We start from the raw sequence: 16582 nt of genomic DNA on the forward strand, positions 1-16582 counted from the left end.
TTACATGGAGGATTTTACCTTTTAAACAATAATTTGTCACACACCACATTTGTACAATATGTAGATTTTGCAATTACCATTTATTCATCACATCAAACGATTTGTATGCACTAGCGAAAGACAGCCATATTTTCTTATACATTATTATCTAAATAAATAAATAAATACACACAGTACCATTCAAAGGTTTAGGGGCTTTTTTCACATTATAAAATAATAGTGAAGTCATCAAAACTATGGAATAACAAATTAAACTGGGAATTATGTTGAGAACAAACCAAAATCTGCATTATAAAAAAAAAACTGTTATATTTTATCATCTTCAAAGTAGTCACCTTTGCCTAGAATTTGCAGAAATGGACTTTTTCTCAAACAACTTCTTGAAGTATCACCCTGAGATGCTTTTTTAAACAGTTTTGAAGGAGTTCCCATCTATGTTGGGCAATTAGTGGCTGCTTTTCTTTATTATTTGGTCCAAGTCATCAATTTCCAAAAAGTTATTTTTTTAATAAACTATTTTTATTTTAATTTAAAGAAATAAATATGGTGGCACAATTATATTTTTCTCTACAAAACAAATTTCAAACATTTAAGCATACGCCTTCAGATCAAAACATTAAGATCATGAGAAACATTTCAGGCAAGTGGTTCAAAACTTTTGAATGGTAGTGTGTGTGTGTGTGATATATACACACACACACCGGTATTAGAAAAAAACAACAACACTCAAAATACATATACATCTCACATAACCGTATACATACTGTACAGCACAACTGTCTCAAATTCAACAGTATCAAATCTTGCCGTGTTTTGGTGGGTATTTGATATGTATATTTATTTAGAATGTTGCTCTGTTTTTTTCAATATATATTTATCTGTTACCGTAGACTTTGTCAGTTTGAACCAGTTTGCAATTCTCTGTTGACCGCTCTCATCAACAAGGCGTTTCAGTAACAGAACTACCGCTGTTCTGGATGTGAAACACTGGATGTTTTTTTTGTTTTTTTCAGCATTCTCAGTAAATTCGAGAGACTGTTGTGCGTGAAAATCCTAGGAGATCAGCAGTTACAAAAATAATCAAACCAGGCCATCTGGCACCAACTATTATGCCAAGGTCCAAATACTGAGATCAAATTTTTTCCCCATTCTGATAGTTGATGTGAACATTAACTGAAGCTCCTTACCTGTTTCCCCTTGATTTTATGCACTGCAGCCACACGATTGGCTGATTAGATAATCGCATGGATGATTGTTGGTAAAAATATATATATATATATATATAAAAATATTTCTATTGCTTTCAGATAAAGTTAAAACAGCCACACACTTCTCTGAATATTTTGCCAATACATTATGATGCTTGTTGATGTTATTCTAATAACAGTAAGGCAGCTGCATTTGCTCTCATTTAATTATTTCTCAGGGCAGAAACAGACTCTCAGAATGCCATGTCTCAGTCTTTGTTGGTTCACATGTAGTGGCTTGAAACGTGGCTACATTGAGGCCAGAGTCTAAACAGATCTCCTCTCACTGCCTGAATGTTATGGGGTGAGAGGTTTGATAATAAAATGCCTGTTACGTCTGCAAAGTAAAAACATGGAGATAATATGGCTCTGGATAGACCAAAGTTTAAATTATCTTCAGTGACTGGTGACTTTTAAACATCTGTGTGGTCCGCTTTATTTATCGGATGATCTGTAGTGTCGATGCACGAATCTGATTGTTTGAGAGGGAGTTTGTTCTTCTCCACCAGCCTGTCCACAAGCACCACAAATACACTGGACAGGACAAGGCAGAGGCCAGACAAGTAGAAACCAGCACTGAAGTCGTTGGCCCAGTCCACCAGCCAGCCTGTGACAGAGATACATCACAGAAGAAACATGAGATGGGTAAAACAGACCGCACGTGGAGCAGACACAGAAACCTGAGCCTGCAAAACCTGCTGTTAGTGGTGTCATCCCAAATGAATCATCATTTAATTAGCATGCTTGTTTAAATTAGCACAATATTTCAAATGCATATTTCTGCACAACCTACTTTGATACAGTAAAATATAATATACACACACACACACACACACACACAGTAACTTGTAATGAAAAAACAAACGCAAACCTGCTACTTTCTATGTAGTGTTAACAAGAACTGCGCTCGTTTAAGCAGAATGTAAAAAAGACTTTTAACTTGTAACAAAATTGTAAAAATCCTGCATATAACACCATACAAAAGATTTTCTAATAATAAACAATCGATCTGAAGAAAGAGTTAAAGGGGACAACAATTAAAAAAAAATTATTCACTTCAATCTTAAAAAGGGATTTAAAAAAATAAGGGATTTCACAAATCAAATAAAGTAGGTGTTTAAATATTTATTTTGATAATTCAATTTAAACAGTTCTTTGCCAAATTATATGATGCATTATGAAATTTGGTCATGGTTCAGTTCAGTTCATTAAGATTATTCTGTTGCAATTCACAAGTTTAAAAAAACAAAATTACACAACGTACACAAAAAGGACACAAATGTAACTAGAGTGACAATTTACAGTATACTGTAGAGGAAAATTTACAAAACCGCCAGGTTTTACTTTTACATGCTCAAGAATTGTATTTTGGCAAATAAATTAGACCTGAAGCAACATTTTAAGTCACTTTGACAAAGAAAAATAAGAAAAGAAAAAAAGCATTTAAATCATTATATCAGCCAACATTTCAATAATTATATCTCAACAATGGTTTGGAATAGAAAGAAACAATTACATTATTAGGAAGCAGAGACTTTCCTTTTAAATTTAGTACATAAATCTCAAATGGGCTTTTTCACAACTGCACTAGGCACATCCAATTTTCGTGAGGGTGCGAGTAGATGCAAGGATGGGAGTGCTTGCACAATCTGTGGGTGTACTACATGTTAAGTGCCACAAATCACAATTTGCGATTTTCCAGAGAAATAGGTAACTGCACAACCACATCTGAGATGCACTATGCTTTAGCTAGTCTATTCTCGGAGACTGTGCAAAGTCTAAACCTGCATTTGCAGTTTGGATAATCCATCAGTAGATGAAATCAAAGAGCTATCAATCACTTAATAATATCCATGATTTGTGTCAGTAGAGAATGTGGTTAATTATACATACATGCTCTATAATTTAACAACTTTCTTTTGCAGAACACAAAGACTTTTAGAAGAATACCTCAGCTCTGGAGGTACTCACAATGCAATCGAATGGTGGCCAGAACTTTGAAGGCCCAAATACACATAAAGGCAGCATAAAAGCAATCCAGAAGACTCCATTGTTTTAATCCATGTCTTCAGAAGCAATAGCATAGGTTTGAGTGAGAAACAGATCAATATTAAAGACCTTTTTTTACTATAAACCTCCACTTTCACTTACACATTCTTTTCTTTTTGGCGATTCATATTCTTTGTGCAGATCACATCTACTGGGCAGGGAAGATAATTTATAGTAAAAAAGGACTTCAATAAAGTTTCTGTTTCTCACCCACACCACATCTTATCGCTTCAGTAGGTATGGATTTAACAACTGGATTCACATTGATTACTTTTAGGCTGCCTTAATGTGCTTTTGGATCTGAAAAGTTCTGGTCACCTTTCACTTGCATTGAATGGACCAACAGAGCTGAGATATTCTTCTAAAAATCTTTGTTTGGGTTCAGCAGAAGAAAGAAAGTCACACATCTGGAATGGCATGAGGGCGAGTAAATGATAAGGGATAGTTCACACAAAAATGTTAATTCTCTTTAAGACGTAGACGTCTTAAAACAGGGCACAAAATGTGTTACTGGTCTAAGTGACTAACGATAGAGCAGATCACATATGAATGCATAATTGGGTATTATTATAGTAATTAAAATTGATTTTTTATTCAATAATTAAGTCATTTAATTTTCATTGTCAGATTGCTGCATCGTAATGCATCGATTCATTTTTATAATCAATGAACGCACCTAGTAGAAAATAGAAAAATATAGACATAAAAAAAAATAGAAAACATACATTTTGGTTGATAAACTTGCATAGGAATATATGGATAAAAGAAATACATAAAAAATAACACTAACCTGCAGCAGGTGGACCCACAAATCCTCCAGAGCTCCGTAACAGCATGAAGAGTCCCAGGGCACTATCAAACCCCTCCAGTCCAACAATATCTACAATACTAGTCACATGGATGGCCACCACACAGCCAAACAGGAATCCATAGAGTGAAGAGAACACCAGGATGGCCCAGTAGTTCTGTGCAATGGGAAGCAAAAGTAACACCACCCCCAGTGCTGTGACAACCATAGTCAACAACTGCAGGTTCCTGATGAGCCGCAGATTAGCCAACCATCCACACGCGAGTCTGCCCAGCAGATCTGCCAGTGCCAGCACTGACAGGATGGAGGCTGCCCAGTACTGCTCCATGCCCAGGCTGTTGGCATAGGGCACCAGAAATAAAGGTGGGATGAAGAAACCTGCAGCAGCCAAGATGGCAAACACGATATATAGCAGTAGCTCGGGCCTCTGAATCAGAGACCATTGAAAAGTGACTCCTTTTGACGACTTGCTTTGCCCTTTACAGTCCAGAACCAGTTTGCCTTGGAAAGAGGTTTGTGAAGGTGATTTTGCTTGGATTGGTCTCATCAGAGCTCCACATACACACAGATTCAGCTGAAGACCTCCAATGATGAGTAGAGACCCCTGCCAAGAATAGCTCTCGATAAGCCATTGGAAAAACAGGCTGAATATCATGGCAAAGACACACTCTCCAGAGCTGGCGATAGCATATGCAATTGGACGCCAGTGTTTGAAATAATGGCTGACCATGCTGTTTGCTGGAATCCAAGACAGTGACATTCCAAGCCCTAGACCACAACATGAAAACTTACACAACACACCTAATTTTCAATTATCACCAAAGACTTGGCTAGAAGATGATTTAGAAATATGCTTGGACTTGAACAGTACATGTGTCATAGCTTGCTTCTTTGTATACTGCCATGTATCAGATTTCTGTATACTCACCTAAAGGATTATTAGGAACACCATACCAATACTGTGTTTGACCCCCTTTCGCTTTCAGAACTGCCTTAATTCTATGAATCAGCACCTTGTTCTGATTCAACAAGGTGCTGAAAGCATTCTTTAGAAATGTTGGCCCATATTGATAGGATAGCATCTTGCAGTTGATGGAGATTTGTGGGATGCACATCCAGGGTACGAAGCTCCCGTTCCACCACATCCCAAAGATGCTCTATTGGGTTGAGATCTGGTGACTGTGGGGGCCATTTTAGTACAGTGAACTCATTGTCATGTTCAAGAAACCAATTTGAAATGATTCGAGCTTTGTGACATGGTGCATTATCCTGCTGGAAGTAGCCATCAGAGGATGGGTACATGGTGGCCATAAAGGGATGGACATGGTCAGAAACAATGCTCAGGTAGGCCGTGGCATTTAAACGATGCCCAATTGGCACTAAGGGGCCTAAAGTGTGCCAATAAAACATCCCCCACACCATTACACCACCACCACCAGCCTGCACAGTGGTAACAAGGCATGATGGATCCATGTTCTCATTCTGTTTACGCCAAATTCCTACTCTACCATCTGAATGTCTCAACAGAAATCGTGACTCATCAGACCAGGCAACATTTTTCCAGTCTTCAACTGTCCAATTTTGGTGAGCTCTTGCAAATTGTAGCCTCTTTTTCCTATTTGTAGTGGAGATGAGTGGTACCGGTGGTGTCTTCTGCTGTTGTAGCCCATCCGCCTCAAGGTTGTGCGTGTTGTGGCTTCACAAATGCTTTGCTGCATACCTTGGTTGTAACGAGTGGTTATTTCAGGCAAAGTTGCTCTTCTATCAGCTTGAATCAGTCGGCCCATTCTCCTCTGACCTCTAGCATCAACAAGGCATTTTCAGCCCACAGGACTGCCGCATACTGTATGTTTTTCCCTTTTCACACCATTCTTTGTAAACCCTAGAAATGGTTGTGCGTGAAAATCCCAGTAACTGAGCAGATTGTGAAATACTCAGACCGGCCTGTCTGGCACCAACAACCATGCCATGCTCAAAATTGCTTAAATCACCTTTCTTTCCCATTCTGACATTCAGTTTGGAGTTCAGGAGATTGTCTTGACCAGGACCACACCCCTAAATGCATTGAAGCAACTGCCATGTGATTGGTTGATTAGATAATTGCATTAATGAGAAATTGAACAGGTGTTCCTAATAATCCTTTAGGTGAGTGTATGTAAACAACAAAAAAAAAAAAAACAAAAAAAAAAAAAAACACCTTTCATGTAGATTTCATTCAATAAAAAACAAAAGCCACATACTTGTACAAAATAGACAAAAAGGTCAGTTTTCATTTATTTTACCAAATAAAAAGTGGAATTTGACACAAAATACGGTATACTACATAGAATTTATTCATGCTAGCGCCATCTTTGATTTTTAATGGGAATGACAACGAGGCTGTGAGGGATTCACTTGCAGCCTCTTCAAATGGGCTGTACAGCAGTTTAAAGTGTTTTTGGATCATTCCGTGGATAAAACATAAAATATCGGTCCAAGAACATTCAGTATACGAAGAACTCCAGACAACATGAGCTGTGGAAGATGAGATGCAATCTAGGAGCTTTATACCATTCGTGCCATTGAAGAGATGGTAAGTCTATCATTCACAGCCTCATTGACATTCCCATTAAATATCAAAGATGGCGCTAGTGTGAATAAGGTCTATGGTTCTTAAAGGTGCAGTATGTAAGACTCAGAAACTGTTATTAATGACAGCTGTGGCCGTTATGTGAACTGCAGCCAGCTACCTGTTGCTCATGCACACTCCATAGGGACGTGAGCGAGCATCGGCCAAAACAATGACGTAACGTACAAAGAGACTGAATGTGATTCACTGGCATCGTGCTGAAAGATGAGGTAGCATAATTAAAATAACATATTTATGATTGTTTTACTACAAACTTTGAGAATAAACTAAAACTACTTATCAGCTAACATAGCATACTGATACACACATACAGCTACATATTACCAAACTATACCAGACAGTTTACCGTTGCCCTGCACAGTTATGTTGCACTATTGTATGTCAAATTTTGTACTACGAACAAGAAACCAGCGTATTTGCATAAACTGATCCTGTATACCTGGCTTTTAGTATAGAGAAGATCATTGAAATTATTTGAAAAGTTATGAAGCAAGGTAACTTGCAATTCATCAGCGTTAGCAGGCAAGATCAAGTTAGCTAAAATTACACAAATCAATCCTTATGGCACTATATTTCGCAAGCTTTGCAGTTATGCATGCTCACCTGTCCAATAAGAAGAATGCCAATACAGGGTCCGTGTTGATTCCCAAAACCGAACGAAGGTCCCTCCAGGTATCAAATGCCCTGCCATTGTTCACTCTATTTTTTGCTCAACCATGATCACATTCCCGCTTAGCCAGATGGTATTCAGTAGATACATATTTATTTATTTTGGCTTACTCTCAGTTTGTGTTGGAGTCAGTGTTGTGCTGGGAGCCGGACGTTTGCTAGATTCCATCTCAAAGATAACGTTACCTAGTGTTGCAGTTTGTTGTCGCTGTTGAATAGCGGAAGCACTGAGGCATAAACGTCTCTCGGGAGCGCGCATAAACGTCACATCCTTTGGATTTTCCTGGCAAAACAGACCCGCTACCATTGCATGAAATATCAGTCTACAGGCTTTAATAGGCAACCTAGGAAGTCTGGAAAGGCACATTTTTTAAGTTACGTTACAAGCCGTTCACACATTGGCAAAAAAAAAAAAAAAAAAAAAAAGCAAATATTAAATGAAAATAATTACATATTGCACCTTTAAATGACCTGAAGTCTCCATCCCTAAATTTGCACCATTTTCTAAGGATCAATGCACTGCATTTAGCAAAATAGCACTTGAGCTAGTGAACTTGGCATGTACACCATAAAGTAAAAGGGACAGTTTGCTTTGTCATCATTACTCACCCTCATGTTGTTTCAAACCCATATTACTTTCTTTCGTGTAAAACAATGGGAGACTTTAGGCAGTATGTTGCATCCTTTTTCAATACAATGAAAGTTAATCATGGAGGCAGTGTTCCTCCAGAGACTATTTAGCAGAGATTGGTCACTTCTATTAAAATGATTAAGAGAAATCTTAAGAGAAAACATCCATGAATGTCAACGAATGTAGAAAAGATGTCCCACTTTACAGGCAAAAGAACCAATCATCTTTTAGATAGAGTCATCCCCCGTCAATCAACTCGAGAATGCACATTAGCTATACAACTGGTGTAAATTCAGTTTTTCAGAGTGATCTAATGTAAAGAAGCATTATGAGATCAGTGCAGTCAGATTTTACTGCTGATTTGAAATATGTTCTTGGAGCGTATTCTTGTCCAACCGTTTCGTTCTTTCTCCATTCAAGTAGATAGGAGCTATACTTGTATGCCGCTTGTTAACATAGAAAATAGCTCCCCAGAAGCAATCCAAAGATGGCCACAGAGTGACCGGACTTGCTAAAAATACTTTGGTTACACTGAAGAAAAAAGTAATACGGGTTTGGAGGGCGAGTAAGTAACAGAATTTTCAAGTTAAGTGAACTTTACTGAACTTATGACATAGGATATCATAAGAAAGTGTTACGTTTAGTCACAGACTGTATACTGAATTTAACCAAAAAGTAGAATGACATTTTAAAGATATCCAAACCATGTTTCTTAAGCATCCAGCCTTTGCGCTTACCTTGCAGCACACCCATAGACAGATACATCCCCGGCAGGCTGAGGCCTAAAGAGGCAATAACCATTCCTGAGGCAGCCAGAAGCCCTCCGATCATGATAACGGCACGGTGTGATAGGTGCACACTGAGAGCACTGGAAAGAGGAGCTGAACAGAAGAGCAAAACAACCCATTAAATAGCATCACCATACAGGTCTGAAGCATCCTCACTAGGATAACATCCTGAGAAGGCAGGAAGTCTTGTTCATGAAATGCCAATTTCAAGATAACTTGTTACATTGGTTCAGGAGGAATTCATACAATTTCTGTTGGAAAACACTTTAAGAATTAAAAACAGTACTTGAATAGGGTTTCTCTCACCTCCCAAATGAAACACTGCAATAGTGGTTGAAGTCACCCAGGAGGTAGTACTGGTAAGGACATTGTAGTGTCTTTGGATTTCAAGGAAAAACAGTCCAAAGTTCTTTAGAACAGCAGCAGTGAGTCCCATGAGGAAGAAGGCTGAGCTGACTACGACCCAGCCGTAGCCACCATCTGGTGGGTCGGTCAAATGCTTCTCCATCATGGACATGTCAAGCTGTCCTCACCCTCTGAAAAACAATGTCACATTATTTTGATATTGGAAAGTATTAAGGCCTATATACACAGTCACAAGACAAATTGTACCTTTAAGGGTACAACAGCTTCTTACTGGGGCAATACCATCAAAAGTACCATCACAGTACCCTATTTATACCTAATGTAGTAATATGTACCCAACAGGAACAGATCAAAACACTTAAAGAACTAATATGTACATTTTTGGGACAAATAATTTATAAATACATTCTGAGGAACTGCCCCAGTGACAAACTGATGTACCCCTAAATGTAAAATTTTTGACAGTGTATGTACATATTGAAAAATAAATTATGTATACAATGATTTTATGTAAAAGATGTGTAATGTTTTCATAAAAAAAAAAAAAAAAAGCATCGGAAGTAATCGAACTGAGTATTTTTTTATTTAGAACATTATTGTATTATAGGAAAGAGATCTCAAGTGAGATTTAACACATTTATACAGTATAAAAAGATACGATTTCAAATGAGATTTGTAAATTCCATTCACCCTTTGCTATATTTATATCTAGTACTACATTATTTGATGTTTTACCTTGTGCATTAAAATAAATATTTTTTAATTTTGTGCTTCAGACTTTTACTGGCCCTGGCAAAATATACACTGGCCCAAACACAAAAATGACAAATAGCTGTTTTTACCATCATAGCTTTAAAAAAATATGTCTGAAGATAAATATTTTTTACATATCATATGTTTTTAATACAATGTCCCCCAGGGGCCTGGGTAGCTCAGTGAGTTAAGACGCTGACTACCACCCCTGGAGTCGCAAGTTTGGATCCAGGTCTTGCTGAGTGACTCCAGTCAGGTCTCCTAAGCAACCAAAATGGCCGGTTGCTAGGGAGGGTAGAGTCACAAGAGGTAACCTCCTTGTGGTCACTATAATGTGGTTCACTATAGGTGGGGCATGTGGTGAATTGTGCATGGATGCCGCGGAGAATAGCGTGAAGCCTCCACACGCGCCATGTCTCCGCGGTAACGCGCTCAAGCCACATCATAAAACGCGCAGATTGACGTCTCAGACACAGAGGCAACTATGCCACCACGAGGACTTAAACCACATTGGGAATAGGGAATTCCAAATTGGGGAGAGAATTTTTTTTTTAAATAGAAATGTCCCATAAAATTTAAACATTTATAATTTGCAAGATATGACTTATGCCTTATGTCAAATCAAATCACTTTACTGTGATGTAATCCCATATATGCGCTTTACAGATATAAATTCATAAATGCATAATATTAACCTCAACCGTCCTGCCATTTACACATGTGCTTTAAGCCAAGAGTTCTGTGGAGGAGATGATGTGTATTCGGTCACCTGTTTAGTCATGCAAATTTTGCCCATGTGTAGAGTTTTCACAAGAAGGATCAAAGATTTAGTCACTGAGTTAAAGATTTGATTACTGGCTGAGAGAACAGACTTTAGATTAGGCCTAATCTGTAAATTAACAATTTGTATATAACATTAAATCAAGACAACCCAAACAAGACCAACACAGCCTGATTCACAAAGAACAAAAATACCTGTATGGTCCAGAAATGAGAAATGTAATTGAAGTTTCATGAGGATGATATGAAGTTTCAAATATACATCTTCACCCTGCAGCTGAAAAGCTCTGATAATAATAATAGCCGTAGTGATCTTATTTCTTTTCATATCAAACGGCATTATCATATAGAATTAATGATTACGCTTTGAAACATTACCTAATTAAATGTATACTTTTTGGATATTGAGCAGCTCATGATTTCCAGACACGTGTATAACTGGGGTTTAACAAAGTTTATTATGTCTCATTCGGTGCTTCATCTCTAAAGGTGAATTAATGAGAGAATATGCTTTTGCTTTTTTACAGTGGGAATAAAACTAGCGCTCTGCCCCTTTACTAGAGTACATGCATGTTAAACATAGCATGTTTTTTTTTTCCTGCTATTTTCTATACATTGCTAATAGCTGCTGCAAAGACATTTGGAAAAGAGCGAGGACAGTGCGCTCCTGTGTCTGCGTGATCTTGTGCGTGCATGCAACTGTGCCTTGGCGCATCCAGTATATTATGCATTTGCGCATCTTTGCGTAACACACACATGTTGTGTTTCCATGTTTTATGGGGACTTTCCATAGACATAATGGTTTTTATACTGTACAAACTTTATATTCTACCCCTAAACCTAACCCTACCCCTAAACCTCACAGAAAACTTTCTGCATTTTTACATTTTCAAAAAACATAATTTAGTATGATTTATAAGCCGTTTTCCTCATGGGGACCGACAAAATGTCCCCACAAAGGTCAAAAATTTCGGGTTTTACTATCCTTATGGGGACATTTGGTCCTCACACTCACTCACACTCACACTCACACACACAAGTAATTTGTGCTCTCTCGCTTGTTGTTTGCTTGCACTAATGTTATAAATGCAGCACTGGCCCGATCGGGCAAGTGACAGTTCTAGTAGCTGGCCGAATCTCTCTCACACTGGTCCAGGGCAAAAAAAAAAAAAAAAAAAGGGATGTGTCGAGGCTTGCCAATAGTTTAATCTGCAAGCCAATTCTTTGAGAACAATGTAGGCTACTCAAAAGACAAATGGAAAGGAATCTGGTACTTTTTCTGAAATTCTGAATTTGATCTTCAGATCTGTAACTGATATCATGACATGGGCGTGGGAATATTTAGGTAAACCTTTGTCAGTCAACACCTTTCATGGAACCATGTTTTGTGGTCCGACAAGTCCATATTTTTAAATATATATAGTTTTTTTTTTGTAAAAAAAAAACAAAAACAAAAAAAAAAACAGCTGTTGTGTTTTCCAGGCCAAAGAAGAAAAGGACCATCCAAGCGGTTTTAAGTGTCTGTCATGGAGTGTGGGTGCTAGATTGGCCTGCCTGCAGTCCTGACCTGTTTCGATCTGAGAATGCGTGGAGCATTAGAAGGCACCATAAAATACAGCAATGAATTTGTATCAGAATCTTTCATTAAATGCTCTTTTAAAACCATATTATTTGTTCCATGATATCCACATTTGTTTCACAGTTCTATATTCTTCGTCACGTCGACAAATGTCTTATATCTTATGTCTTTTTTTTAAATATAATTTCTCTAAGCATTTTAGGAAAAACAAACTGATACTAAACAAATGAGAAATCAATTTAATCAGAAATCAATTTAGTCTTTGTTGTGGTCCACTGTTTTCTTTGTTTTGTACAGTGGTAGTGAAGTTAAAAGGCCAACAAAATTTGTGAATGCTCCAGCTGTGCTCACAATACAGCTTACTTTGGTTATGGATTCATCAGAGTTATCTCCTTTGCAGCCTGTTCCTTTACAAGGTTTCATGTAGCTTTGTGTAAGGACACATATTTTGCCATTCCATGATAAAAGTGCACTGGTTTCAGATGCTGGACTAATTATCCTTGAACACCACAGTGCTACTTGATAAACACTTAACTCAAAACTAGAAGAGATGAGTAATGCTGGACTTTGGCTGGAAACCCTAAAGCACAGCACCACAAAGCATAAGCAATGCAGGGAATAATTACCAAGAACACAGGCCTAACAGGAACAAATAGTCACCATGGAAATCCCTTGCAAGCACAAGAAATCATCAGCTCCTTCGCATCAATATACTGACACACAATGACTCCCCAAGCCAGTCCTGCAAAAACCTTTGACTCATCACTGCCTCACAAAGCATACTCTGCAGCAAGCAGGATGACATCTGTGCACCCCGTCAACATGTTGTATTTGAACCGATTTAAATTATCTAGTTATTATCTTTTAAACTAATTTTACTTTTTCAACAGCCTGAACTCAATTGTAAAATAAATTACATAAAGAAAATTAATTCTTAAACTATTTGAACGTTTCAGGTGAAAGGTGACCATCGACTGACTGCTCTCTTAATTAGAAAAATGTTTTCTAGCATATAATTCAGTCAGAGGCTGAGCTCAGAGGCTCAAAGAAGGAAATGGATTTAAGAAAAGGAATTTAACTAGGTTGAGGATTTAACTAAATTATGTAACAAAAAAGTGCAAGCATGGAAAGACGCGGTTCTCAAGACAAGAGTTCTAATAGTGAGTCCAGCGGTTTACTAAACCTATTGTTGCGCTTAGTTAATGAATATAAGTGAAGTCGTCTTGTTTTATTTATGTTGATAAACAGAATTTCATGTACTCAAACCAAATCATAACACAATTTCATCAAATTTAAGTAAAAAAAAATATAAATGTTTATATATTTAGGTTTTATTAATTTAATTTTTTTATGAAATTGAAATGTGTAAATCTGAATTCGTCCTTGACTTGTTCCCTCTCCCCATGTTGCAGCCGAAGTATTAAATTATGCCATTAGACTAATAATCCCTGTTGAATTCTCAGTTAAACAAATGCTTCCCACCTGTTAAAACTATTCATGAAGTGGGAAAGAGACCATTCTACCCTTTCAATGGAACTGGCTCCCCTGCTGATTTAATCTTCTCTCCTTATCAATACAAATTCAGTGTTATACCCAGGGTATTCTTCAGACAACACAACTACCAGTCAAAACAATGCCACTTGCCAGCCTCCAGGTCATTGTGTGCAGTGAGTCTGTGACAGAGGGATATTGCTTCAAACTAAGATAATGTCAGGCAGAGCAAGAGCACCATGTTTGATGTGTTTTTTTGTCTGTGATAATCCATACTCTAAAAACGTGTCTAAAGGTCTGGGTGTGAGAGTAAATAAAGGCACTCCTGCGGATTGTGGCTCTATGGTCCATGCCCGTCATGTTTTTGCCCGTCACATGTCCATGCCCGTCATGTTTTTGCCCGTCACATGTCCATGCCCGTCACTGTTTTTGCATGCATCCAGTCTTCATCAGCACCTTTGTTGCATGTCAAATCACACCCTACGTTTAAATCCAATGTTGACTCACTAAGAAATCCAGGTTTCAAAAGACAGCACGATGCAACATAAGAAAAATAAAATGTTTATTATTTAAAATTTCCATTTAAAATAATTAAACTGATATTTAGCTATATATATATATATATATATATATATATATATATATATATATATATATATATATATATATATATATATATCTCAAATAATTGCATTTATTATTTTTATAATTTCAAAATGATTGAAGTTAATTAAATTGATATATCAACTAATAATTTTAATTATTATTTATTAAAAATAAACTGTGAAGTAAACTTCAATTATCCACATGTAAAATAAGTATTGCCTAATTTCCAAAAAGCTAAAATCAATTAAAAAAAAGATTAGTATTATTATTTTAAAGGAATTGTTCAAAATGGAAAAGAAAAAAACAGGTAAATATAAAATACATTTTTTTACATATTACACTTAGCAACAACATTACAGTACAGAAGGTGAACTTCCAATGTTGTGAACTTAAACTATCGTGAAACATAATGATAAATACAGTACATAATGTGTGTAGCCTACTGTGTGTTAATACTCCTGTATTGTGGGCAGATAAATTTAGCCTGTTTTGTACTCTGTTGACTGAATGTCGCTGCTAATTTTTCAAATAATTTCCCCTCATAAAGTACAATTTATCAGTAAATCGGCAGGATGTCATCGTAACTATTGACTACGTCCTCCAGTGTTTTTAGAATAAAATACAGAGCTAAAATACCGTGTGGAAAGTAGTCCTTGTTCAGGTCCTCGTCATATTCATCACACGCAGTACAGGAGCAGTGCCCGCGTTTCTGCCGCCGTCTGTATTTATAATCTCGCGACAGTGCTGGCCACGCCCCTTACGAAAACAATCTGGTCACGTAGAAGAGAACAAACCCCGTTCTTTCACGTTTGCACTTTCGTTAATGAACAGTACTTTCAAATGCAGCTGAAAAAAATGAAATGAAGCCAAAGAAAATAAAACAGTACATGTTTCAAGCCCACGTGTCATTTAACTACGCACTCACCGACCACTTTATTACATACACCTACATATTCGTGCGATTATCTAATCAGCCAATCATGTGGCAGCAGTGCAGTGTGTATTATCAGGTAGATACGGGTCAGGAGCCTCAGTTAATGTTCACATCAAATATCAGAATGGGGAAAAACGCGACATCATGGCATGACTGTTGGTGCCAGACAGGTATTTCAGTAACTGCTGATTTTCACACACACATCAGTCTATAGAGTGTATTGAGAATGGTGCAAAAAAAAATAAAATAAATACAAATCCAGCGAGTGGAAGTTCTGTGGACAAAAACAGCATGTTAGTGGTCAGAGGAGAATGGCCAGACTGGTCCAAGCTGACAGTAATGCAAATAACTACACGTTACAACAGTTCTATGCAGAAAAGCATTTCTAAACACACAACACATTGAACATTGAGACGGATGGGCTACAGCAGCAGAAGACCCCTCCGGGTACCACTACTGTCTGCTAAGAACAGGAAACTGAGGCTGCAGTGGGCACAGGCACACCAAAATGGATGGTAGATGATTGGAAACACATTGTCTGATCTGACAAATCTCGATTGCTGCTAAAACATACAGATGGTAGGGTCAGAATTTGGCATAAACAACATGAATGTATGGATCCATCCAGTTTCAGGCTGGAGGTGGTGGTTTAATGGTGTGGGGAATGTTTTCTTGGCACACAAAAGCCACCTTAATACCAATTGAGCATTGTGTAAATGCCACAGCCGACCTGAGTGTTGTTGCTGACCATGTGTATTCCTTTATGACCATGGTCTACCCATCTTCTAATAATGGCTACTTCTAGCATGATAACGCACCATGCCATTTAGCGCACGTCACCTCAAACTGGTTCCAGGAACATGACAAGTTCAGTGTACTCCAATGGCCTCCACAGTCATCAGATCTCAATCCAATGGAGCACCTTTGGAATGTGGTGGAATGAGACATTTGCAGCATGAATCTGCAGCAGAAAATAATCTTCAGCAACTGCATGATGCTGTCATGTCGGCGTGGAGCAGAATTTCTAAAGAATGTTTCCAGAACCTTGTTAAATCCATGCCAAGAAGAATCCAGGCCATTCAGGGGGCAGAGAGGGGTCCTACCCAGTATTTGTTGTACTGTACCTAACAAAGTGGTTGGTGGGTGTACATTCTCATTTATTCTAAACAAAATAAGCAAGAACTCGGAGGAACATGTTGCAAATGTTCCATAAAACAAAAGTGTAGTAAATTGTAACTGTTCAAATGTAAAC

General features: G+C 37.6%; 1 protein-coding gene across 1 annotated transcript; it reads right to left on the reverse strand.

The window, feature by feature from the left end:
- Positions 1 to 673: 673 nt before the first annotated feature.
- zgc:114041 (uncharacterized protein LOC574425 homolog) lies at positions 674 to 15086 on the reverse strand. Its single transcript, XM_052113866.1, has 5 exons — positions 15033 to 15086; positions 9128 to 9357; positions 8771 to 8914; positions 4087 to 4872; positions 674 to 1854 (listed from the first exon to the last, which is right to left on the reverse strand). The coding sequence occupies exons 2-5, from the start codon at positions 9336 to 9338 to the stop codon at positions 1661 to 1663; spliced, it is 1335 nt and encodes a 444-aa protein (XP_051969826.1). The 5' UTR covers positions 9339 to 9357; positions 15033 to 15086; the 3' UTR covers positions 674 to 1660.
- Positions 15087 to 16582: the final 1496 nt, after the last annotated feature.

This window comes from Xyrauchen texanus, chromosome 4, assembly GCF_025860055.1.
Source record: "Xyrauchen texanus isolate HMW12.3.18 chromosome 4, RBS_HiC_50CHRs, whole genome shotgun sequence".
Classification (NCBI taxonomy): Eukaryota; Metazoa; Chordata; class Actinopteri; order Cypriniformes; family Catostomidae; genus Xyrauchen; species Xyrauchen texanus.